Source organism: Urocitellus parryii, chromosome 2 (assembly GCF_045843805.1).
Source record: "Urocitellus parryii isolate mUroPar1 chromosome 2, mUroPar1.hap1, whole genome shotgun sequence".
Lineage (NCBI taxonomy): Eukaryota > Metazoa > Chordata > Mammalia > Rodentia > Sciuridae > Urocitellus > Urocitellus parryii.
The window spans coordinates 83,005,838-83,031,272 of record NC_135532.1 but is presented as its reverse complement, the minus strand read 5'-3'; the positions used below and the strand labels follow the sequence as shown (position 1 = coordinate 83,031,272).

General features: G+C 39.5%; 1 protein-coding gene and 1 pseudogene across 1 annotated transcript in view; one reads left to right on the top strand and one right to left on the bottom strand.

The window, feature by feature from the left end:
* Positions 1-13,789, top strand: part of Mipep (mitochondrial intermediate peptidase) — a 146,232-nt gene extending 132,443 nt beyond the window's left edge. The window contains exon 19 of the mRNA XM_026394942.2: positions 13,526-13,789. Within this exon, the coding sequence (XP_026250727.1) occupies positions 13,526-13,623 (98 nt within the window). The 3' untranslated portion in view covers positions 13,624-13,789. The remainder of the gene's footprint in view (positions 1-13,525) is intronic.
* Positions 13,790-23,708: 9,919 nt separating this feature from the next.
* Positions 23,709-24,257, bottom strand: LOC113187213 (malignant T-cell-amplified sequence 1-like; annotated as a pseudogene).
* Between the last annotated feature and the right edge of the window lie 1,178 nt (positions 24,258-25,435).

The following is a 25,435-nucleotide window of genomic DNA, read 5'->3' as shown; positions in this document are numbered from 1 at the left end:
CAAAATCGACTTCAAGAGTCAGATGTTTCTTGTACTATAAAAAAAAATGTTAGAACAAGAACTGGTTTTTATTTGCCTGGTTCTGAAATCTTTATATCACAAATATATTTCCAAGTATTTTATAGGCCTAAATATTTTTGTGAATCTCTATAATAACGTAAAAGAAAAACTATAGATAGCAAAGGTGTTGTATACATCGGTGTTCACTCCCTCTTGTTCTCTTCCTGTCACCGTGTCACCTCTCAGATATCTGGGTAGGAGTTTGGCCTCTGCCTCCTACCACCACCTGCATAGCTCCTTTCCCCCACTGAACCTTGATCAGAAACCGGCGGGCCTTCCCCTTCACTGGCATCTGTCCTTTTTGGTTAGACTTTGTTAGCAGGACAGAAGATGCCTAAGTGAATGCCACCATTTGATTTCCCAAGATGGCACATGTTCTATTCTTTTTATTAGCTTTCCTCCTAAATACCATGGACATTTATCATACTACACATGACCAGTGTTCTATAAGAGAGAGTAAAATAGATCATTCTTTCATTGTATAATTGTTATAATGGAAGACCACCAAGTCAACCTGGTATAGTAGAGTTAGGTTGCATTCTGTAAAGATCAGATGCACCCACCCTTCCAGTAGCTACTCAAGTATATATACAATAGAAAGGAAAAAGCCAAACTTTGAACTAAAGAGATTCCTAGAATGTGAGATGCAAAGAACTAAAGCTAAAGTTTTTTAAGATACAGGTATGCAAAAGTGTGTGGTGGCTGTAAGTGAAGCCCTGAGGAAAGAGTGGCAATTTTCAATTTTCTAAAAATAACCCTGAAACACCATGAATAAGCAATTGCTGTGGGAAATTGGTGTTATAACACATCAGGTTAACTATCACACTAGATACTGTTCAGCACTCTGTAATTTTTACAATATAGGGCAAGAAAAGCTATGTGACATATTAATCTCTTTACACCAAACAAGAAAGTCAGTCTTTGTAAGGAAACTATAGTCTTTCTTCTGCTCTCTTATACTAAACTTAACCCAGAAGCCTCTACTATCCCTTGATCCGCCTACCCCAGTTTTAACAGACAGAGTTTTAACTTTTTTTTTCTTTTTAATTGAGATGGGGTCTCACTATGTTGCCCAGGCTGGTCTCAAACTCTTGGTCTCAAGCTATCCTGTTATAGGTGGCAGCGACTGTAGGTATGCACCTAGGTACCTGACTAGAATTTTGACTTCTCACCTGAAAATCCTCTGTCAGTTCTGTATGGCATTACATTTGTCTTAATCACTTTTCATTTCAGTATAATGTCTTGATATTCTGTCCAGGGGTGAGTGAGTATTGGTGGTAATACAACCAGAGAGAAGGGACTGGTGGGAACCCTGTGAGCCAAGAGGAAGGTCCCTGCATTTCCCCTTTACGTTCTTGCTGGTCAGAGTTCAGCACTTCTCATGAAACCCTGAATCAGAAGTTCCTGCCTAAATCATTTCAGATCATCAGTACTCTGTTTTCAATAGCATGCAGGAAGGAAATCCCACTCTGCAGGAAAGGCAGTGACATATTGAAATGATGAAAGTGGGTTGAATGTGATACAGGAGCATCTCTGTTCTTATATGTCACATATAAGGAGATGGAGGTCTGGGAAGCTGACTGGCCCCTGAGTGCTGCAGGGCTATTAAATACCATGGTCAGGAGTCACCTTGCTGTTTTGATTTTGGGGCCCTTGAGGTGTCTGACTAACTCACAGTGTACCTATTCGGATCCCTCTGGAAGCTCAGTTCTTGGACACTGTCTTTGTCTTCAACTTCTTTTTATTACTGGTTACGTTTGGTGTGTAATGCTTGTTTTGAATGTTGTCTTTGAATGGTAGCAAGCTGTTGTTTTTTACTTACTATGTACATTTGTTGGGTCTTTTTTGCATTTGTTTAACTATTTGAGATAACGTGTCTGGAGTTTGACTTTATTTCAGGACTGAGAAAATATCTTGTAGTAGACTCATGGTGAAAAATATACCACCAATCCATTTTTGTTGAATGAACGTATACTACCTTCTAAAATATGTAAATAATATTTTTTCAGTGCTTTAATTACTTAAGGGAAATTCCTAAAATGTTCTATAAAGGTGTTGATTACAGATGGTGTTCTTAACTGGTTTTCTAACCTTAGAAATGTGCTGTGGGCAGTGGACTAAAAACAGCTTAGAAAAGCAGATGTCATTTCCCTAAAGCTCTAGATCTAGATTCAAGGGCCAAGGCAGTGAGGAGCCATGAATATCTTGGACAGGACTGATGTTGGGGATATACTGATGAATTCACATTTGGAAAGTTTAACAATAAAAGGTTTAAAATCATAATCACAGAGATTTAAAGCACCTTTTAGTTGAAGAAGTAAAATTGACATTTGCTAACTGACTTGGAAATTTTCTCATAGATCATAGGGACTAGCAAATGTCTTTTGGTTTAACTGGATCATTTCCTAAAAGATCATTTATAAGCTGTCCTCTGCTGTTTATTTGAGTTTTTCAACTAGCTCTAAAAGAAACGATTTCCTTTTGACTGTTATATAACACTATTAATAATGAAATTTGATTATGCAATTAGCATACCTAAGCCCAGTTATCTTTTTTATTTAGTAGTTCATCTTTACATTAAATTAAAGTTTTTCTTATAGAATAATCCCTCCTTAATCTCAGAGTTTGCACATCTCAAATATTTGAGTAGCATTATCAAGTTATTTTTCTGACCCATCACCTAAGTTGGAGCATGTCAGGTAACATGTTTAGTTTCTTACTGTTTCCCTAGTACCAAATGTACATTTCATTTGCTTAAGTTGTAGGGTTAAAGAAGGCCTACCTCATCTTATATTTCCTCTTCAAACAGTTTAAACAAAATCAAGCTTTCCAAATTCTTAAAACCTTAAGTCACACACTCAAAATAATAGAAATTTCAACACTAGATTTATTTTTGTCTTCTTTACGTGTACATGCATTTCACATTAGGACACGGATTTATTGAAATGTCACAACAGTCTTACATACCAGTTTCCCAAAAATAAGTGATACTTTATGTTGGATATTAACCAGTAAATCTCATTTCTACTACTTTTATATTTTAGACTTGAATGAACAGGGGAGAGTTATAGTAGTCACAGTAACTATAACAATGAGGGCAATAACAATAACTACACCTGAAAGCATGTTTTGGGGTATTCCTGATGTGCAGAGTGTTATTTAATTATCTAAACTGTCTAAGGGGTGTTTGCTAACTTATATACCTAAGGTCACCCAGTAGCGAGGGCCTAGAATCAAGATCCAGATTCAGGCACAGTGACTCAGTCTTCTGTGGGCAAGTAATTCCTTAAACTTCTTTTTCAGGTTTTACCATGAAGCTTTTGCTTTGGAAATAGGCATATGCATATTCCACTGTATTTTTTCCCCTTGCTCTTTTATAATTTTGGCAACTGAATTAACTTATCAGAAATACACTATGCTCCAAGAAGATCTTGGTGAGTTCTCAGTAAGATATTAGGGGGACAAAGCTGCAAGATGGCATATGCCAACTAGAATTGCTAAGGTACTCACTGCCTTACATACAGTACAAGATTTTTATAGCAAAATAAAGTTATTTTATTTTGTCGAATGTGAATGTATGCATGCAGAAAAATATTTGTACTTTACAACACACTCATTTGGCAGGAGCCATCTTTTCTTGCACAGCAGAAAAGGGATAAATGACAAAAGCATAATATGGAATGGGAGGTAGAATTTGATAGCTTTAGGATTTCAACATAAGTTCAATAATGAAGGTAAATGGCAACCCAGAATAATAGCCAAGTAAACAGAATCCCTAATCTTTGGCTTATTTACTCAGCATAGCTTCTAAAATAGCTGAGAACTTTTTGGAGGAAAGAAATGGAAGTGAGCACCTGCATTCTCAGGTAAAGGCTTCCTTTTCATAAAGGCACTGATTCTTCAAGAGGGTGTGTGCATGTTTAATGTGTGGGTGTGTTTGTCTAAGGAAGACATTGAGCTCCGAAAGGCAAAATGTTTCATAACCCAAAAATGTAATTGTGAATGGAATTATTAAACCTAATGATTAAATTAAAATAAGCTCACATGTGAACCAAGCTCTTATGTGAGCCCAGCTTCTCTCTAGCAGGGCTCCTCTTCAATCTAACCAATGACTCCAGCCTCTCTCTTATTTGAACAGCAGCAGCTACTATTCCAGCCTAGAGAGAAGTGGAGTTCTTCAGTTCAAAGGAAGAGAGGAATTTCACTTTTTGGCTGATGGTCTAATTTCCCCAGAAACTGATTGTAGATAGTGGGAATTAACCTTTAGCAAAAGATGTGGGCAACCACAGCCTTGTAGAAGAGGAATACTTCAAAGTTGAGAAGGCGAGTCACACAGTTGCCCCAGGCTTGGGAGAAAGATCTGGAATGAGAATTCTGATCTCATAAAATTCACTAAAGATTTTTCAAACAGCCAAGCCAGCCTTTGAAGCTATAATTCTCAATCAGTCTGAGCTGAGTTTGGCACATATATTTTTTCCATTAAAAATAACTATTAACTATTACAGTATATTTTTAGAATTGGTAGTGATTGTGGGAATGCTCAGATCTTCTTTTCACAAATTCCCATGTCTGTATAAATAATCTGCTTTTCTGTATATCCACAGTATTGTCATGTTTGGTGGAGTGGGAGAGTAGAGCCCTGGTGAATCCAAAGCTCTGGTTATGGTACTTCTAAATGTCTTCTTTTATTTAATTATTTATTTATTTATTTATTTATTTATTTATTTATTCATTTTAATTGAGGTAGACAGAACATAACATTTATCATTTACCATCTTCCAGTATACAATTCAGAAGCATCCACAATGTTGTGCAACCATCACCATTATCCATCTCTAGAATTTTCCCATTACCCTAGTGATCTCTGCTTGATAAACCAATCAATTTTTCTGTTAGTTACATCTTTAATTTGTTTACTTTATTGGATAGACAGTTATCTGATGAAAAAAGCTCAAAAAATAAATAATGATTCATGAGCTTATAGTTTTAAATTTTTTTTAGTTGTCAATGGACTTTTGTTTTACTTTGTCATATGTGGTGCTGAGAATTGAACCCAGTGCCTCACACATGCTAGGCAAACACTCTACCACTAAGCTACAACCCCAGCCCGTGAGCTTATAGTTTTAAGATTTGTGATAGTAACAGATAATCATAGGACAATCAACTTGTACAAAAATGATGAGTAACCTCATCCTTCAACTCTTGAACTAGGAAGTAGATTTTCATAGACTTTCAGGTCTGATTGTTATTATTGCCAGTTACTAAGCAGTTTTTTTTTTTTGCATTAAATATACTCTTAATTAATCCTCATAGTAATTTAGCTATGTAGATAACCTGATGCCGATTTCATGAACTTCAAACATTATATTAGACTCTGGTATTTTACTTTTCATCACTTACAGGAGAAATGAGGCTTAGGGAAGTTAAATGACTGGACTGAGGTCCCTTAACCCCAGTTGGTTTGCCCAGGGTGATAACTTACCAAACACTTGCTCCAACCATTAGGATATATTGCCTTTAGAGATATCTAAAATTGTGTTTAAAAAGGGATTGTTTTCCTCCTTTGGATTCTTTCAAAGGAAAACTTTTGTTTGGTCAAAAGAGAACTAAACTGTCATTTTAAGTTGTAAAAGGCCACAGTATACCAGATAATGTTCCATTCAGTTCTAAATTCAAGACAGCATAGTGCCCCTCTGGCTGTTTTAGAATCGCAGGGTAGTTCCTCTGTTTATTTACATAGCTGGGCTGGTGAGTCTCCTAGGACTAGGAGTCCCCCAGGATATTTTCTTCATGTAGCCTGAGGCTCTTTTTGATTCACTGAACTGTCTCTAAAATACCTGAAGGCCTCAAATATAATAAACCTGTCTGAGCAGCATACAATTAATTAATCTACACCAAGTACAGTGATTAGCTATTAGCTTTGATTTTTAAAGAACCAGTGACCCATTTTTCCTGGCCACCTTGGCCTGTAAATGCTGGCCACTTCTGATCTGTGTCGGAACTTTATTCACCTGACCTACAATATAGAGCACCCAAACCTCACCTCTTGGGAACTTGGATCTGTGAAACCCAGGATTGAAGGGAAATTTTCTTCCCTGATTCCACAAGGACAGAAGCAGTTTCAGGAGGACCCACCAAGATCAAGATATCCCACCCTACATTTTCCTAACCAAACTCCACATCCCTGTCCAGGCTGTGTGGCACTGAGACTCTTTCTTCTCGCCTTAGCCAGGAACACCTCCTGTTTAGGAGAGAAGAGATTGGGCAATAAATTTGTCTTGTCTCTCAACTGGACTCTAGTTATCAAAGAAGAGACAGCATCGTTTAAATGAAAAATATCCTCTCCTATAACAAACTTGGCAAAGTTGGTCCTTAATCAAAAATGTTCATGTCTGCCAGACATCATTAAATCTCAATTGGGACTCCTCTTGAAAGAGGTAAAGAACCAACTCTGGCTTACTAAAGCAGAAAAGGCATTTTTTTGGAACAATATGGAGGAGGCCACAGAATCAAAGGGAGAAATCAGAACAGGGATCAGAAAGGAACCGGTGTGTCCTTTAAAGTCCTGATGCCAGAATGGGTCTGGCACCAGTAATCTTCGGATCTTTTCTCAATCTGCTCAGGCTCCAGTTCCAGGAAGAATACATCTGACTGTCCTGGTCAGCAACCTGAAGGCAGAGGGGTGCTTTGATGAAGACTCCCATCAGGCTGTATTCATCAGCCCACAGCAAAGTGTTGATGTTTGCCATCTGATATACCTTTGTTGGGGGCCTGACCTTTGCATGGTAGGATGGTGCCACCAGTCGTAGCACTCCACGGTGTCAAACAAAAATGTCTTCTGGTGTTGCCAACTGTCTTCTGGGGAACAAAATCACCCTTATCTGAGTATATAGTAAAATTGTTCCTCTAACAAGACAGCAAATGGGTGTCAAAATAGAAAAATGAGCAGCATCCAGTAAGGCTTTCCTCTATGCTCCATCCAACCTGGACCCTATTCCAGGTTGTAACTCAGCCTCCAGTCTGTGGGGTAACTGGTTCTACATGATTCCTCACAGACTCTCTGCCTCCTCATAGAACTGTGACATCTCCTGACTGTCCATGCCCAGTTATTCATCACTCTCTCTCCTGTACCATCTCTGTACCTGGTATATACCTCTGTTTTCCATGAACATTTGTATTTTGGTGATTTTTTTCCCAGCTAATGAACTTTCTAAGAACAGAAATTGGGCCTTACTTATATCTGCTGTCTTACATAGTATTTGGCACATAGATACTTGGTAAATTTTATTTTTAATAACTCCATGAACAGACTTTCAGTCCAAATGGAATAAAGAATGGTTACACTTCTGCCAGCTGCAGGGTAGCTAGAGCCTGGCATTCAGGCAGAGGCTGTCATTTCAGAACTCCAACAGGAGGTCCACACCTAGGCAGTTCCTACCTACCTTTCTACTAAGGGTCACACCATGAAAACCCCATTTTAGCAGAACCCCTGACACCCCCACAGACTCCAGTGCCTGACCTAACCACCAGTCTTTTCCTTGGAGAGGGAACTCCACCAGGGCGCCTTCTGGCACCTGATTTTCAAGCTCAGAACAGGCTGAACTGATATATGAAAGAAGCTTCTGAGAAGTGTTTTCCTCATAGAAGAGCCAATTACTGATAAATACAAAGCCCTGTTGCTGGTAACCAAAATAATATCTTGTTTTTAAATCTTTTTAATAAAAATATTGCTCTGGCCTCCCAAGAGTGCTCCATCTGGGAGACTTCTTAAGCAAATTAGCAAGTCCAGAGTCACAGTTCCCACACAATTCCACAGTTCTGCCAGGGCTTCCTGGGCCTCCTCCAAGCCTCCACAGATTTTCAGGTTATTTTTATGCAAATCCACTTGACCACTTAGGTGCTTTTCCAGCTAGTTGAGCTATGCCCTTGGGTCTTAGCCATCATAACTTTGAACAGTGTCCCACATAAATTCTAATTTTGCTTGATGTGATTGTTCTCAATTTCACTTGAGAAATATTTTTTAGTTTAGTTAAATAGAAAATCACATCTTTCTTGTGCAGTATGTTTCAAGTTCTAGTTGTCAGAAGAATATCCTCTACTTTTCAGGTTTAATAGGTTTCCTCCAGTCCTTCTGAGCTGCAATTCTCACACTTTAGAATGTTCTAGAAACCCTGAGAGGGCTTGTTAAAACACATATTGCTGGGCTACCCCCCAGTTCTGATTTAGTTCATCTTGGCTAGGATCAATGATTTGCATTTCTAACTAGTCCTCAGGTACCACCAATAAGATTGGTCTCTACTTTTAGTCCCATTAGATCATAATTCCTGTAAGAGTCTCAGTAATTCTTGTATATTTTATAACATCTTTGTGAGATTGGGGATGTGGCTCAATGGTAGAGCATTTGCCTAGCATGTGTAAGGCCCTGGGTTTAATTCAGAGTACCACAAAAATAAATAAATGAATAACATCTTCTTCATAAATAGTGTGTGATTTTTTTTTTCCTGCCAGCTTAAAAATCACATTAGGCACTCAGGTAGTGATAGAGAGAAATGAATGAATGGATGAGCCCTTAACAAAGGTTCTGTTTGTAGTACTTAATTGATCCTTCTTCATCTTTCATTAAACTTTTATCAAACTCAATCATATATTTATTTTGTTGGGCATCCTTAGTTGGTATTAAGCAATATATGAAATACACTCAGAGAGGAGATGCAATTCTTATACTTATTTTTCAAGGCTTAAAATAATTCTAATATTTTTTTAATTATCTCAGCAATCTCCTATATTTTCAAAATTAAACAATATACTAATTATTTCAGCCCAGGCACTTAGTTAAGAGAGCCAGAACAAGATTGTGTCTTTGCAGGGTTGGTTTAGAGGCATATTCAAACTGCCAGCCAGTTGCTCTCAATCATGTTTGTAAGAAGTAATATTAGTCATATATCCAAAAGGCCATTTAAGGAGTTAAAAGAGTTCAGGCCATGATCATGCTGATTTTTAAATGGAGGTCTGGTTAGATTATTTGGTGTATTACAAAATAACAGGGCGTTCACTTGTAGCTTTGTACATGTATTGAATTCATACTGGAGCTGGCAGAAATTTTTCTAGGTGAAGCATGGAAATATGCATAGATAGGAGCCCCTTAAACATGTAAGGGCTTCTGTTGCAAGGAGTTGCCACAGTTACTTGGAGGCCACCCAAAAAACATCCTTAAGCGCAAAACTCTTAGGCACCACTTCTCCCAGTATCACGCCAAGACAAGAACTCCAGCCACAATCAAGGTTATGAGCATTGTGCTCTGATATGTCACGAAGTGAGTGCCTGTCCATGAGTGTCCCAGTGATACACGGATGAGCAAAGCCAATATCCCTGCTGCCCTCCCAGCAGAATCCAGTTTGTTTCTGTTCAAAATGTGTGCTATAAAACAGAATTGTTCAAGAACCAGTGAGCATTTTGGTTGTCTTTAAGGGTAAGGGGACCCTGAATAAGTTGGCTACATAGGGTCGTGGGTATCATGCAGAAACAAGGGGAATTTTTTCAGTATTTTTCCACACGAGAATGCTGATATTCAAATATGGATCATATTTATGTATGTATGTTATCTTATAGAATTTGAATGCATGAGGAATATATCATAGTTCCTAAAGAGCATGGGATCTGGGATCAAATTGTTAGGGTTAAAAAACTAAAAAACAAACCTAAGAGTTGTATGACTGCTTTGTCATCTTGTTTGTGAGGTAGGTCCCTCACAGGTGCACTTTGAGGAGCAAGTGAGTTAGCACTGTTAGTATAGTGCCTGGCACTCGGTAAACACGCTGTAAGTAGCTCTAGTCATTTGTTTGTGGTGTGGATGGTGATCTCTGACAAACCCTTTCTAGACCAGCTGTCTAGGTTAGTCCCCTCAGGTGGCATCTCTCTCCACTCTATTTCCAGCTCCTGTCAATAGCCACTTGGGGGAGTAGCACACAGTGCAACTTGAGAACCTTAACTGCTTCAAGAGTTAGTCTTGAAACCCATTTGACATCATGATTTACTTCAGTCAGGCCTACAATAGTCACCCTGTATTTGAAGCTTATGAAACACACCACTATGAGCAGAGCAGTAATAATGTAGTTCTTTAACTACTGATTATTTATTATCTATCCCTGTGAGTAGGATGACTAGATGTAACTTAACTCACTATTTTCCTTTTCACAAACTAATATGGGCAACGTGTATCCTGTTGAAGTTTTGCCTTTCTTCTGTTGACACATTTCTCTTTCCATTTGTGAAGTTTTTAGTTGTTTTTGTGAATCCTTTTGGAAAAAAGACACATCCATTTCCCCTGCAATTTGGGTTGTTTCTTCCATGAAATAAATACATTTGCCACGTCCACCCACTCCAATCTATTCTCAAGAAGGTCCTAAGAAAATACAAATCTAATTATCACCATTTTGAAACTAAACCTTGTAGACAAAGAGGATATCGTTTTCAGCTTTAAAAAAAAAAATAGTGTTCTTAGAATTTTTTTGGACTATACACATACCAGCCAACTTCAATTTTTCTTATCTGTGGAACTACCTGAAACATTGGATTTTTCTTTTAAATCTCTGTGTTGGTGTTTGTTCATGTTGACACTTGTAAAACATGTAAATCTAATGGAAGTGAGGCTACTGTAACAATGTACCCAGAGAATTTTTGTACTTAACTGTTATTCTTGTTCCCCTCAGGTCCTGATCTCCTTTCTGCAACTTTCATCTTTAGCAATCACACTGATAAAATTACCAAGCCATTTAAGTCTCACCATGTTTTATGAGAAAAGACCACAAGTGTGTTTTTCTCAGGTCACCATTGTCTCTCTTCTCTGAAATGCAGAAATGGTTCAGATGGGAAATTGGAATAGGAAGCATGCTAGTTAGGTCTGTCTGCCAAGGAGAAAGCAAGGTCATATTTATGTTGGCAGTTGGTTGAGTTGAAGTGAACCACTTCAAAGGAATAGGAGGGTCATACTTACTTGAATAGGTTGGCTCCGAATAAATGGTTTTACCTTCTGACAGTTCTAGTCATTTAATTATAAACGACCAGTCTTGTAATTATAGAAATGTTTCAAATATTAAAAGGAAGAAAACGGTATAATGGGTTAGCACATTTGACTGAAAGCCCTGTCTAAATATTTTTCCACAAATATGCTCTGCATCAAGAAACCTGGCACATAGGAAATGCGCAAAGACTGATTTATACTCAGATTGAGTCTACTTACATAGCCTTCATCTAGAAAGTACAGTGTAAATGTGCAACTTGAGTGATCATCAGAGACCCAGCATTCCCCTCATTAGTCACTTATCTGGATAAAAGGAGAGACCTGCTTTCATCCATAGGAATTATTTTACTGTGTGAAAGAAAATTGCATTTTGAACGTTAGTAATACAAATTAAGCCATGATATTCTCTTCCAGTAACTTCTGCTTAACTCCTAAGATGGAGCCATTAAAATTTGAACTTAAATGAGGATGAAAATATTTTGATCTGCAGTTGAAAATATTATAATATTCTTGCTATTGTCAGCTACACTAGGCCTAGTTAGTGGCTTTTGAGTATGGATTTAGAGCTACCATTTTTATGTTGGCCTGTTTCCAGTCTTGTACACACCACCTGGTGGGAATGACCACATCCATGTCTTAGACTCGGACTCTCCTCAGACCATTACATTTTCACTGCCATCTGCATATTGGACATCTCCACATGGAGCATCCCCTTGCTTATTAAATTTGGCAAGCAGTTGTTCTTTGCTGTCCTGCTTTTCCTGGGCCCCAGCTCAATTTACCCTTCTTGTCCCATTGGTGAGTGGTTCAGAGCTCAGATTGTTCTTGGCTAACCACACCACAAAGCCAGTAACTTTGTGTCCAACAGACATTTTGTATTTTATATTGTACCCTCCCTAAAAGACCCAAATTTCAATCTAAATCCTCCTCAACTTTTAAGTTTCTGCTCAGATCTCATCTTCACAAACCTGAATCTCCCCATTGGAACAGTCTCTCTCTGTTCTCCCAATGACTATGCTGTTAACATCCAAAACTCACTTCTTACCAAAATTTTATGTTGAAAATTTTCAAACATTGACAGAGTTGAATGAATAATATGCTAACACTCAACTGCTTGCCATTTGGGTTCTATAAAATAAAAATTCATTATAATAACATTTTGAAATATTTATATCTGTTCTTCCTTCTATCTGCCCATCAATCTGTCATATACTTTAATGCATTTCAGAGTAAGTAGCAGATGTCAATACATTTTACCACTAGACACTCTGGCTCATAATGCATTCATTAGCACTTGATTTTTGTTTACTTTTTTTAGGTAAAAATTTTTAGACAAGACGCACAAATCTTAAAACATTCCGGTCAATTAATTTTGACCCATGTATGTACCTATATAATTCAAATCACTATCCAGATATAGAATATTACTATCACATCTCAAAGATATTCTATGACACTTCTTGTAGACACTTTATAATTTTATCCTTTACACTGATGTGTGTAACCATTACATTTTAGTTCCTAGCTGAAGTATAAGAGGGGGTCAAGGTTAACTTCCCCACATGGGTACCCCCTTCTGCAGTTTGCCTTTACACCCAGCAAATATTCAATTCCCATTTATTAAATTGCTTCAGAGATTACATAGGAAAATAGAATATTCTGGCAATCTTTTAAAGTCTTGGTATTGGAAATAGTTTTATAGGGTTGATCCCTCAAACTAAATGTCAGTACAGAGCCTCTTCAGTCCTTGGTTTAAAAAAACCAAGAATATAGATTGAAGCAACAAGACTGGTTTCATGAATCTTTGCCTTTGGTTTCCTTGGAGTGAAGAACATAGATAAATTGAGGTTTGTATTTAATTCGCCAGACAGTGCTTCGTTGCTTTTTGTTCCTTCTTAGTTTATAACAACGGTGTATATCAGATGAGGAAATTTGAGTATCAGGGGTTTTCAGTGACTTGTATATTACACAATTAGTAATTTCCAAAGGTATGAGTTCTCTAAGACAGGGACCTGGAGGAAAGCCAGTAACTTGATTCTGATGTAAGATTTACACTTGATTGGTTTTGAAGTGTGTAGAACTCAGTAATAAAACTCAGTAAGTAATTAAACTTACTATATTCTGAATCATACCAGTCAAACATAACTAGAAAACTCAGTCTTCTAACATCATTCCAACTGGCTAACAACAGCTTCAGTAACAAAAAGTCTTGGGAAATATATTTGGGCCTAAATCTGTAAGCTAAGTACTGGTTAAAGAATAAAAATGCTTAAAAAAAAAATAGCTTCAGGGCCCTCATAGTGCCCAGGGCTTTATGAAATAGCCTCATAGTCACGTTACAGAGCCAAATCTTCTCCTGAAAAGCCAGAGTGTTTGATTTGAATCCATGTCCTTGTCCCTCCTGGTGTCCCCCAATAATGTGGTGCTTATCTCCTCTGGTTGCAGGTATGCTTCAGAAGTGTCCTTCTATTGACGACTTTGTGAATGCCCTTGTTTCTGACTTGGATCTGGATTTTGAAACTTTCCTCATGGATTCTAAATAATGGAAATACCTTGGATCTTTTAAATCAAAGTCATGTAGATATTAACTATTTCTTACAAATGTTATTGCTGTGAGAACTCATTTCTGATTTCAGTATTCACTTATGTAATAACTCCGGACAAACCTAAACTGATGGAACTTGAAATAAATAACTTGTTTGAATTATACTTGCTTTTCACCTGTTACAGCAAATTTGGGACATATGGTAATCTACTCAGGCAAACTAGTAAAATCTACACTCTATATGAAGGTGCTATATGTTAAAGTTTGGGCATTTCTGTATTGTGATCACTGTTCCCCTAAATTTTTCCCCTTCTTTTTGATCTTTAATACTTTAGAGACAGTTAAAAGCAAAATTATTTTGGTTTAGGACACAGGTTGAAGCAGTCTTCACATGGATCACACATATAGTTTTTAAATAATTACCATTTTTTTTGAGAGAGAGAGAATTTTTAGTATTTATTTTTTAGTTTTTGGTGGACACAACATCTTTGTTGGTATGTGGTGCTGAGGATCGAACCCGGGTTGCACTCATGCCAGGCGAGCGCGCTACCGCTTGAGCCACATCCCCAGCCCCATAATTACCATTTCTTAAGACCACTATACTAGACTGAAACACACTCTGAGTAACAGTAACCAGGAACAAGTACAGTTTCCAAATTACTTGTAATTACTTGCATTGACTTTTCTGATTGTTCAGAGACTACATAGATGGACTCAGGAGTGAAAGATGTTGAACTTATACTTTTCTGGCTTGCCAAGGTCAAGCAACAGGTACATAGGGAACAGGATTCAAACTGTGTCTTTCTTTATCCAGAATTTAGCTGCTTTCTGCTGTTGCATACTGTGTTATTGCATTCTTCTTAATATCAGGAAAGAAACCATTTAATGGGTTTTTCCCACCATTAAAGTCAAGAAGTTAATTATAGCTTTTCAGTTTGAAATGCTGTCTGCCAACAGCCTCTTCCTGCTTCTCACTAAATGACCAATGATGAAGCAGAAAGAGTCAAAATCTCCCAAAGTAGGACACACATTCAAGCTATTCACAGACTGTGAAGGAGTGTCTACAAGCTCATAAACAGATGGGACCAGATGAAGAGATGTCATCAGTGAGCCTCATGCCCAGTCCCCCTGGATGCCAGGGGCCCTGACCCTTCCTCCTTTCACACCTCCTATCCACATGTGCAAATCCAAATTTACAACAACTGAAAAGCAGAGCAAATGGCATACCACCAGGACCGGGCTTGTGTGGCAGCCACAGTGCTGCAGTTTATCCCTCTTCCTGCTCCTCCTGTTCTGAGTTTCTCTAAACAGGAACACTTGGAAACTGCAGCTCACAGGAAGCATACAAGCAGAGAACAAGGCAATCCTGGCCATGGCATCTGCTCAGCGCCCAAAGCAAAATCAGGAAAGGGGTTGGGGTGGTGTTGGCAATAGGAAGTGCCCCAGTGCCAGTGCCCGAGGAAGCATAGAACTGATCCTGTGTCCCACCCTATTTATTCTCAGTATTGAGCTAGGGAGGGAAAGATCTTATCCTTGCAGACTTGCACTAGCAGATGCCAGCTCCGTTCTGGGAAATGGACTTGGAGAACTCCACCTGCCAGTCAGTTACAGACGAATCTGAAAAAGTGCTTTCACCAGCTCCTGGTGTCCCGACAGTGACAAACCCCTGCGTCTTTATAAATGTTTTTTTCAATTGAGTGGAAACAGAAAAGGAAATCTATGTGGAGCCTACAGGAAATATCCTTCCATCACCTGGAAAGTGTGGAAGTTGTAATTTTGAAAATTATTTTTAAAAGGAGGTAAAGCACACTGTAGAAAATCTTTCTGGTATTCTTGAGATTACAGAAAACATGATATTTATGAATCTGAAATCCATAGAGAAGAAAACAAAGGGGGAAAGACAATAAGATAAGCTGAGGAGGGAGATAAGTAAAATAAGAAAAAAAAAATCAGAGAAACTAAAACCACAGCACAATGATTTAGATCATAGAGAAGCAGAAAAGAGCAAAATTGTCAAGATGAGCTTGAAAAACTGAGAATGCAGGTTAAAGGGATGTGATGGCAGCAGATGGTGAGGATGCAGGGTGGAAAGGCACCTCTTCTGAATCACAGAACTACAGAGAATGAAGCCAGGAAAATGAGAACCAAAGGAATCACCAGAAATAAATTCTTTTGTACTCCTGTTTTCCCAAACCAGAGAACAGCAGTTCATAAGTGATCCCATGAATAAATGCTATGCAATGAATTAAAGTTTTTTTTTTGAGCAGGAAAGAACAAAAAATGCAGAATTTAAAAGGGGAATCCTTGATGGTTGTACAAATATTCTTGTACAACAAATATCACTGTAAATATCCTTAGTGCCCCTAAACCATGTATTTAAGAATGGGCCCAAAATGATAAATTTTATGAATATTATGCACAATATTTTAAAAAGAAAAATTCTGAATTCCAGACCAGAAAAGTAAAAGGATCCAACACATAGAAACATTCTGCTTTTTTTGAGAGGTAAAATATAAATAAAATTATGACCCCACATATCCCAAATTGGGCTTTGCAGAATACTTCTGAGGAAGTATTAGTGTCCCATAAACTCATAAGGATCCCTGTCATTAAATGCACAGAAACCTTGAAAGTTCACTGCACATATTAGCAAATTTTAGATTACTAAACATATTTAGCATTGCATGCATGACTCAGTATTTCCCAAATATATCTGACTATAGTACCCATCCCCCTTTTGGAGTATCTATTGACATTTTTCACATGACTGGGGAATAATTACTGAAAGCATTCAGCTAAAAGTAACAGACTTACCTATAACAAAGCAAAAATTGTGGTCATCCCAGAATACAATTGGTCATCACCATTAAGGGCCAGGGGACAATTTAAAAAGTTTGGAGAGGTAAAGACAGTGATGCAAAGTGACACTTTCAGATAATAGGAGGGTGTAGGAAACATCTCAGCTTTAAAAATTATTGAAAGACATCTACAAAATATTCCATCCACAGCTGTGGAACACACATTATTTTCATCAGCACATGGAACTTTTTCCAAAATAGATCATATTTTAGTCCATACAGCAAATCTTAACAAATGCAGAAAATCAAAGTAATTTCTTGTAGCTTATTGAATCATGACAGAATGAAACTAGACATCAACAGCAAGAGAGAGAAACTAAGGAATTTTACAAACACATATAGGTTGAACAATGTAGTTATGAATGAACGGTGGGGTCACTGAGGAAATTGGGGGGAAGTTAAAAAATTCTTAGAATCAAATGAAAATGGAAACAATATACCAGAATCAATGGGGTACAGCTAGAGCAGTACTAAGAGGGAAGCTTATAGCTAGAAGTACCATAAGAAGGGGGGGGGGAGAGAGCGTAAATAAATAAAACAATGATGTGACTCAAGGTGATAGAAAAACTAGAACAAAAAAATCCCAAAATCAGTAGAAGGAAAGAAATAATAAAGATCAGAGCAGAAGTAATGAAATAGAAATTAGAAAAACAAAGCAAATGACCAAAGAAACAGAATGGAGTCTTGGAAAAGACAGACAAAATCCACAAACCTGTAACCTCTTAGCCAAACTAACCAAAAGGGAGGGAGAGAGAGAGAATCCAAAATAAATAAAATTAGAGACAAAAAAAAAGGATATATTACAACAGATACCATGAAAATCCATAGGATAACTAGCGAATATTTAGAAATATTGGATGCTGACAAACTGGAAAATTTGGAAGAAATGGACAAATTTCTAGATGCATATAATTTAACATAATTGAACCAAGAAAATACAAAATACCCATGTTTCTTCAGGCTCCTAAGTGCCACCCTGACAGGACCATGGAGTGTTGACTGACCTCATGACCCACCCCAGCCACCTGGCCTTCTGCAGTGCGCCATCTTCCTGCTTGGGCCATCGGCGCCCATGGACAGACGTGAAGTAAAAGATGATGTTACCCATTAGACAAAGAGAGATAAGAACTTGTTTCAGAGAAGGGTAGAGGTGAAAGGAGAGGCAGAAACCTTCTGGAATATTTATCAGTAAACCAGAATTTAGATGGTATGATGATGGCAAGGTAGGATTGGTAAATAGGTCAGCTACATCTTTATCTAAATCATGACTCAGTCTTGATTTAGAAAAGATGTATAGGAAATGGGAACCAGGTACAAGGTTGTGGTTGGCCATCAGAGACTTCACTTAAGGTTGATATACTACTTCATCTCCATCGTTTGAACTGTCATCCAGGTAACAGTCCTCTACTCAGTCTATTAAAAAAATAATGAAGAACTCTAGTGCCTTACTGAAATTCAGATGCATGACCATAACACTCTCCTGGTCAGAGGTTGATTGCAGGTCCACAGGCACTGTGCTTGTCATGCTTATAAACATTTTCTCCTCCGGCAATCTTTGGGGGAAATGATCACCAACAGAGTGACACTTAGAGGAGATGATATAAAAGCCACCTTTGCCCAGTGTGTTAGTACATACCTGTTGTTCCAGCTATTCGGAAAGCTGAGGCAGGGGACACTTGAGCCCAGGAGTTCAAGCTCAGCTTGGAAACATAAGGAGATTCATCTCGAAACACAAAAACAATGATAAAATGTATATGGGTGCCAGTTGCAGACACTTCCTAGAAGGAACTGGCCATAAGTAAAACTTGGAAATAAATGACAGGTATGAATTGGAAGACTGACTCAAAAAGGAACTCAAGATATCTGTGGTCAATAGACCTTGACAACATGTAAAGCTCCAACTTCCTCCAAGAAGTTCTCATTTTATAATGTAAAATAACAAAGGATTCAGGAACATAAAAGATTCAGGATATGTAAATATGTCAACTGCATAAACATAAAGTGTACTTCACCTTGGGAGACCCAAAGTACCAAACAGAACGTTGTATACATTTTCCCTTCCAAAATGCACATAGTTGGATGTGGTGTTGCATGGCTATCGATGCAGTTGCTTGTGAGACATGTGTCCAGTAGTCTGAGACCAGCCTGGGCATCAAAACAAGATCTCATCTCAAAAACAAAACAAAACAAAAAACTATAAACATGTTCTTTTCCAGGTTGCCATGTGGGTTGTCAAGTGGCATGTCATTTTTTAGAAATTTTTTCAAATGGTCCACATTTCTTATATGTCTTAAAGGCAAATCGCATTTGACTTGTAAAATCAAACTCATCTTCCATCCCAAATACTCCTAAGTTCCTCTGTTGATCAATGGCATTGCCATCCTCCAAGTTGCTCAAGTGGAGCCCCACTGGCTCACTGGCTCCTCACCCTCATGCTTGGTATTTACCTTCCCTGTCATACTTAATGTGTTCATTATTTATCTGTAATCCAGGGAACATGTCTTACTCATTGTGGCTTCCTTTTTGCCAAACTCAATTGCCAACTATGTATCAGAAAATCAATAAAGCCCTCCAGTGTAGCCCTCCAGTGAAGGTCCAGGGATTGAAAGGAGGAACTATCAGGAAATACTGTGTAGAAGGCTTAACACAGAAGGAATTTCACATTTGGATTTGGGTTTCCCTGGAAACTTAAAAAATACATCAGATGCCTAGTATGAGTGAGGCCCTGGGTTTGATCCCCCACATCACAATAAATAAAAACAAAAAAGCAAAAACACTCCGTCAGATCTAGTTATCACTTAAAGCAACTGAGATAAGTTGTGAAATTTTTCCTTTTTGCCCTTATCACTACTTTAAGATGAATCTACAAAAATTATATGATGGTTCATTAAATGTGTCAACTTGACTGGGCCTCAGAGTGCCCAGATTAAACATTGTTTCTGGGAGTCTCCATGAGGATGTGTCAAGATGAGATCAGTGTTTAAATCAGGGGACTCAGTAAATCAGTGGTCCTCCCTAATGTAAGTGGGCCTCATCCAATCTGTTGAGGATCTAAAAAGAATTTTTTAAAAGTGGAAGAAGGAAGAATTTGTCCTTTTTGCTTCCTGTCCACCTGCTAACCTGGGACGTCTGTCTTCACCTGCCCTCAGACTGAGACCAGCTCCCCTGACTCAAACTAGAATTTCATCATGGAGTTCCTGGGTCTGGAGATAGCAGATGGCCGACTGTGGGACTTGTCAGCCTCCATAATCACATGGCCAATTCCTCATAATAAATCTCTTCATAGCTATGTGTATGTGTGTGTGTGCACATGCATGTGCACATGAGTGTATCTGGTATGGGTCCTGTTTCTCTGGAGAACTCCGACTGATACAACCTATCAAGAAACGTGCCATGTTGTTTGGAATTTACATAGGACACCAAGGAAACCAAGACCAAACCAGCCACAACAAAGAAATCCTACCACAGCTGTATGTTTCCATTAGGATTTGTGTAGAAGCCTCTTTTGACCTATTGCAGCTGTTGCTTTCTGTACCAACATACTTTTTGTGAATTCTTTGTAGAAAAGGCATACCTGCCAGGAGAGAGCTCTTAGTGGCAAAACCCAGATCTCTGACTCACCTGTTAGTTCATTGGGCAAGAAGATGGGAGGCTCCAAGAAGCAAACACCAACAGAAACATCTTGGGGAAAGTTTCTTCACAGCTTTTTATGTTGACTCAGCATCAAAGAAGTTATTTTTGCTCTTTCTTACCCATCATGCAGGAGGAGGGGCTGTTGACTAAGAGCTTGGAGCAGGTAGGAAACATCTTCACATGCAAAGGGTCATACATTGTAGCTAGAACCTGTCAGGCTGTGTTTCGAAGTCCACCAGTTCTGAACATCTCAATTTTGAGTTTTTCCAACTCCTAAAAAAATACTGTTTTAAGGCAAATTATTAAATCTCATTAAATTTAGTAAAAGTACCAGATTGTGCTTCTATTTCTTCAGATACTCCTTTCAAATTCAATCATTAGTGATTGCCGTATAGAGCTAGTTGAAGGCTTTCTTATTTTTACAAAGAAGAAAGATGGGGGTTGTGGAGAGAAGGCCTGGTCACTCTGGCCATGGGCTTTGGGATGACCCGGCACCACAGCATGTCAGAAGAGCTGTCCACACAGCCACAGAGGCCACATGGAGGGATGAACCAGAGCTGTTCGCCAGCAAAGGCGTCCCAAGTTTAAAAATCTGAGCTGAATAGGAGTAAAGCACAGAATGAGTGCTTAGCCCTGATTCAAAAGGACCACTCACTGCCTGGAGGGCAGGGCAGGCTCCATCCAGAGTCCTCCAAGACTCCTACACTCCCTTCTTTCCAAGACCCATGGCGTCTTCAGGGGTACACGCCTTAGGAGAGGCAAGGTTTAGGTTAAACAATTTGTTACAGTTGGAGAAAAAGCATGTGCGTACTAAGAGCAAAGATTGTAAATGTGCACAAAATGAGGATTGCTGAGAAAGATTAAAGATAAGCAGTGTAAATACCTCTGCCCAGCACAATATGTTTCTAATAGTGCTCTCATTGTTTGCAGATTGTTTATTAAATTAGCGAGTTCCATACCACAGATGGCTCTTTATGGCTCACTGTGTGTCCTAAAGTCCTTTTGCTTTTTAGCTTGGAAAAAGAAAAAAAGCCAGAACGACATGGATACCAAACTTCCAGAGTGATGAATCACGAACGTGATGAATATTGCAGGAACAGGGAAGAATAAGAATCTTATCCCTGGTGGCTAGCAGTCCTTTGGTTTGATCCTCAAACATAACATGTGAATGCACAGCAAGCCCTTGTTGCTCAGGAGAAGTCAAAGGCCAGGGTATTTACTCAGGATGGCATTAGTTGACTTCCTGTGCTAGAGCAGCATTAACCCCAGCTGGAGCCGTGGAACACAACCCTGCCCTCACTAGAGGATACACATGCATGTGTGAGATACAAAGTGTGACACCTGTAGCACGGATGTTTGTTTTATTCTCACCTCTTCATGTGTAAATCAATTTAGTTGATTCGTTCAGAGACTGAATTAATTACTGCTCATTTATTGAACACCAGACTAGGTGCTACAGAGATGAATTGAACATGAGTCTTGCTCTCCAGGTACCAATAGTGTAGTCCGTAGGTGCTAAGTAACCCAGGAAATCTTGGTGTGAGGCTGCAAGTGGACAAGGATTTGAGAGGACAATTGAGGGAGAACTTGAAGTAAGTGAGGTGAGAGGAGAGAGTTAGAAAAGCCACTGGAAGGAAGTTTCCAGTGCCAGGCCAAGGGAGTTGCCTGCTCCATTTGGAAGTCAGAAAGTCTATTCTTGGAAGATGAAGTAACAAAGGATTCAAAAGTCATTTGTCCAAACCCATAGACTGTACACCACCAAGAGTGAGTGTAAACTAATGTACACTATGGACTCTGGATGATTATGACATGTCAACATAGGTTTTTTGATTTTAGCCAATGCACCACTCTTATGGGGACATTGATGGAAGAGGGGGGCTGTGCAAAGGTGGGAAACCTCTGTACCTTTGTCTCAATTTTTGTTGTGAACATAAAACAGCTTTAAAGCATAAGGTCTAATTTTTTTTTAAAAAAATGATTATTGCCTGCAAGAACCAGGGAGACTCAAGACTAGAAAGATTATTTTACATTCATTTTCCCCTACAAAATGAATGATGCCCTGTTCTTCCTTGCCAATTCTGTCTTCTTCCTGTCCTTTTTTTTCCCCCATATGTTCTTGTTTTGTTTCTTTGAAATGGATCTCGCTCTGTTGCCCAGGCTGGTCTTGAACTCCTGGGCTCAAGCGATGCACCTGCCTCAGCCTCTCAGGTTGCTAGGGCTACAGGTGCCGGCCACTGCATCCAGCTTCCCTCCTCTCCTTTCTCCATGCCTCCCTCTGATTGTGGAATCACCCTTCACCTGAACTGGCTCAGTCCCTCCCAGAGAACCCTTCTAAAGCACATCACAAAAGCCCGCACTGAGTCCTTGTTAAACTTTTGAAAATACCTGCCAGCGATCAGCATGAGACTAAAGGCTGAAGGCAGTCTGGTCCTGTGCACAGTGGTCTCATTTCCCTCAGCTGTTCTGTTGCAAGCTGCTGCTTCTGCCTACTCCACAGTGCACTGTCCCTCCTACTCCACAGACTCCAGTCTTGTTCTTCCTTCAAGGTTCACCCATCACTTACTTGAAGTCATAGGAAGATTTCCCTCCTTTGACTCATGGCCTGTAATTAAGTCCTCTTAGAAGGTTTCATATTGTTCTGCTCTTTTAGATTGTACTTATCTGTGAACCTGTCCAAAGGCCCTCCCGAACTGTCATTCCCTAAGGTGAAAGGCCATATGCTAACTTTTGGTGGGTGGGTCCCTTACAGTGGATCTTGTACCTCATAGAACCTCCATATTTAGCAAGTGGATAATGTCTGTTTGAAGGAGTGCCTGTGCTGTGTTTATATCTCCACTTTTCCTTCTAAACCATGAAAGGGGAGAGTCTGGAGAGAGACAGAGTTAAGAGAAGTGATGGAGAAATCTGGTTTGCGTGACCTCTGTCCTCAGCACCCAGCAGCGCCCAGCGCCCATTGGTGCATACTGTTGACCTGAACCGGCTGGAAGGGATTGGAGGATGCTGGCCGAGGGCAGGGATGGTTTTGCACTGTGGAATAGGGTAGCACCCAGGCTGCAGAGAGTCAGGGAAGATCCTGAGTCAACAGCTCCCACTGAATTTGGGACTGAAGAAATGGTGGGTGGAGAAGGAAATCAGAGGAAAAGGAAGAATGAAAGATGAGGAAATAGAAGCAATAAATATATAATATTCTTTCAAGAAACTTATTCAAGATAACGGGAAGGGGAGAGATGGAATGGCTTATAACATGGTCAGCTGCCCCTGAGGAGCATAGGAACCTGTACCAGTCCACTGTGGAGGCAGCAGGGGTGGCCCCAGAGATATGGGAAACTCGTGCTGTATCACACACCCCTCACCCTCACAGAGCCTCACACTGTGAACCTAGTCTGCTGTGTTCAATACTGTGCATCACATTCTCCTCCTCCTCCTCCTCCTCCTCCTCCTCCTCCTCCTCCTCCTCCTCCTCCTCCTCCTCCTCCTCCTTTTAGCATCTGTAGAATTTATTCAGCAAAACCACAGAGGCATTGTCTTCATGCTGTCACACACAGATACAGCACAATATCTGTATCTAGCCCAAGTGCATTCCTTCTGAGGCTCATTTGTATGTCTTCATATGCCACAGCTCATCATTTAAATAATGGATATCTTCAATGCCAATGCCTTTGCTGACTTTCTCAGTGTCTTCTGCAGACATCATCATGACTCCAACACACAGAGCATGCTCTTTGCCTTCTGCCATGATTGAAACAGTGGTAGCTACTGCAGCAGGGTAAAGCTTGGCTCCAGGAGAAGTTAAGCCTCGATACCTGATTTTCCTCCACTGAGTACAAATTTGATGGCGCCTTTATCAACCTGCTGGTGTGGCAGAATAAAAGGATATTTGTGAAGTAAACTTAGAGTTGGATAAAAAGGCCCTTCTCCTTGTTTAAAAAAATAGTGATTCTCCATTTACTGTAAAGATTTCTGTATGTTCATGGCATTGGACTATTTTGACAGGCTTGCTCTTAGGCATGATTTGATTAAGCCACAGTTCAGTACTTGAGAATTGCCCTATCGATTGGTTCTCAATGACCTTAATAAATGATGTTTTGTTCTGGATGCCGTTGGACACATTTTCTTTTTCATCAAATTTCTTGAACACCATCCAAGAGGGCAACAAGAAGGGAGGGCCGGAATAGGAAAAAAATTAAATTAGCAAGGGTCCAGGGATCCCCTTACACAAGGAAGGCCAGCACTGACAATAGGAGCTGTTGTCGTTACCCAGAAGCTTCACATTTTTAAAACAGACATTGTGATGGTTAATTTTATGTGTCAACTTGGCTGGACCATGGTACCCAGATAGGTGGGTACCACGGTGGTCAGACATTATTTTGGATGTTTCTATGGTATTTTTAATTGACGTATAAGTCGGTAGAGTTTAATAAAGCAGATTGCCACCTCAGAATGCGGGTGAGCCTCATGCATTCAGTTGCAGGCCTAAATGGAACATAGACCAAAGGACTTACTCTACCCCCACCCCCAGAGCAAGAGGGACACCTAAAGAATATGGACTTGGGGCTTCATCAGGATGGTCGGCTCTCCTGGTTTTCCACTTGCCAGTCAATCCTGAAGATTTTGGAATTGCCAGCCTCCATTATCCACATAATTGGTGAGTCCGTTCCTTAAAACAAATCTCATTCTCAAGATGATCATTGTGTACACACACACACACACACAATGTATATATATTTCGTGTATTATGTATAAATACACATCTATATGCTTATTCTGTTTATCTATATATTTTATAGAGAGATAAAAAGCATATACATCCAATTAATGCTATTTCTGTAGAGAACCCCGATTTGAAGAAAGCAGATCTCATGCAGGAGAGGGAACCAAAGATGGCAGATCCTTACCCCTAGTGAATGAGCATGCTGAAAAGAATCACCCAGAGTGGAGGAAGGAAGGCAAGCTGGCCTTCTGCAGAAGTCTGAAAACCACCCTGGTGGGAGGGCGGCCAGATGTATGTGTGGTTCCCATCAGTGACCCATGGCGTGCGGACTGTCGGGGTCTGCTCCACATAAGGAATATCTTGCTAAAAATCTGAGCAGCTGACAGTGGAAATGCCTGATCAGGAGCTGCCGATCATCCCTCAGGGATCCTTCAGAAGGGAGTCCTGTCCAGGAGGAAGGCTGGGTTAGCTCAGACACCTTTTCACTTTGTCATTGGAAAATGAAGACCATTGTTGGGGACCCTATTTATTCCTCCAGGATCTTTGGGAGAAAAAATGTTAGCTGTTAGGACATAGTGCAGACATTTCCCAGTGCTTCTCTCAGTTAC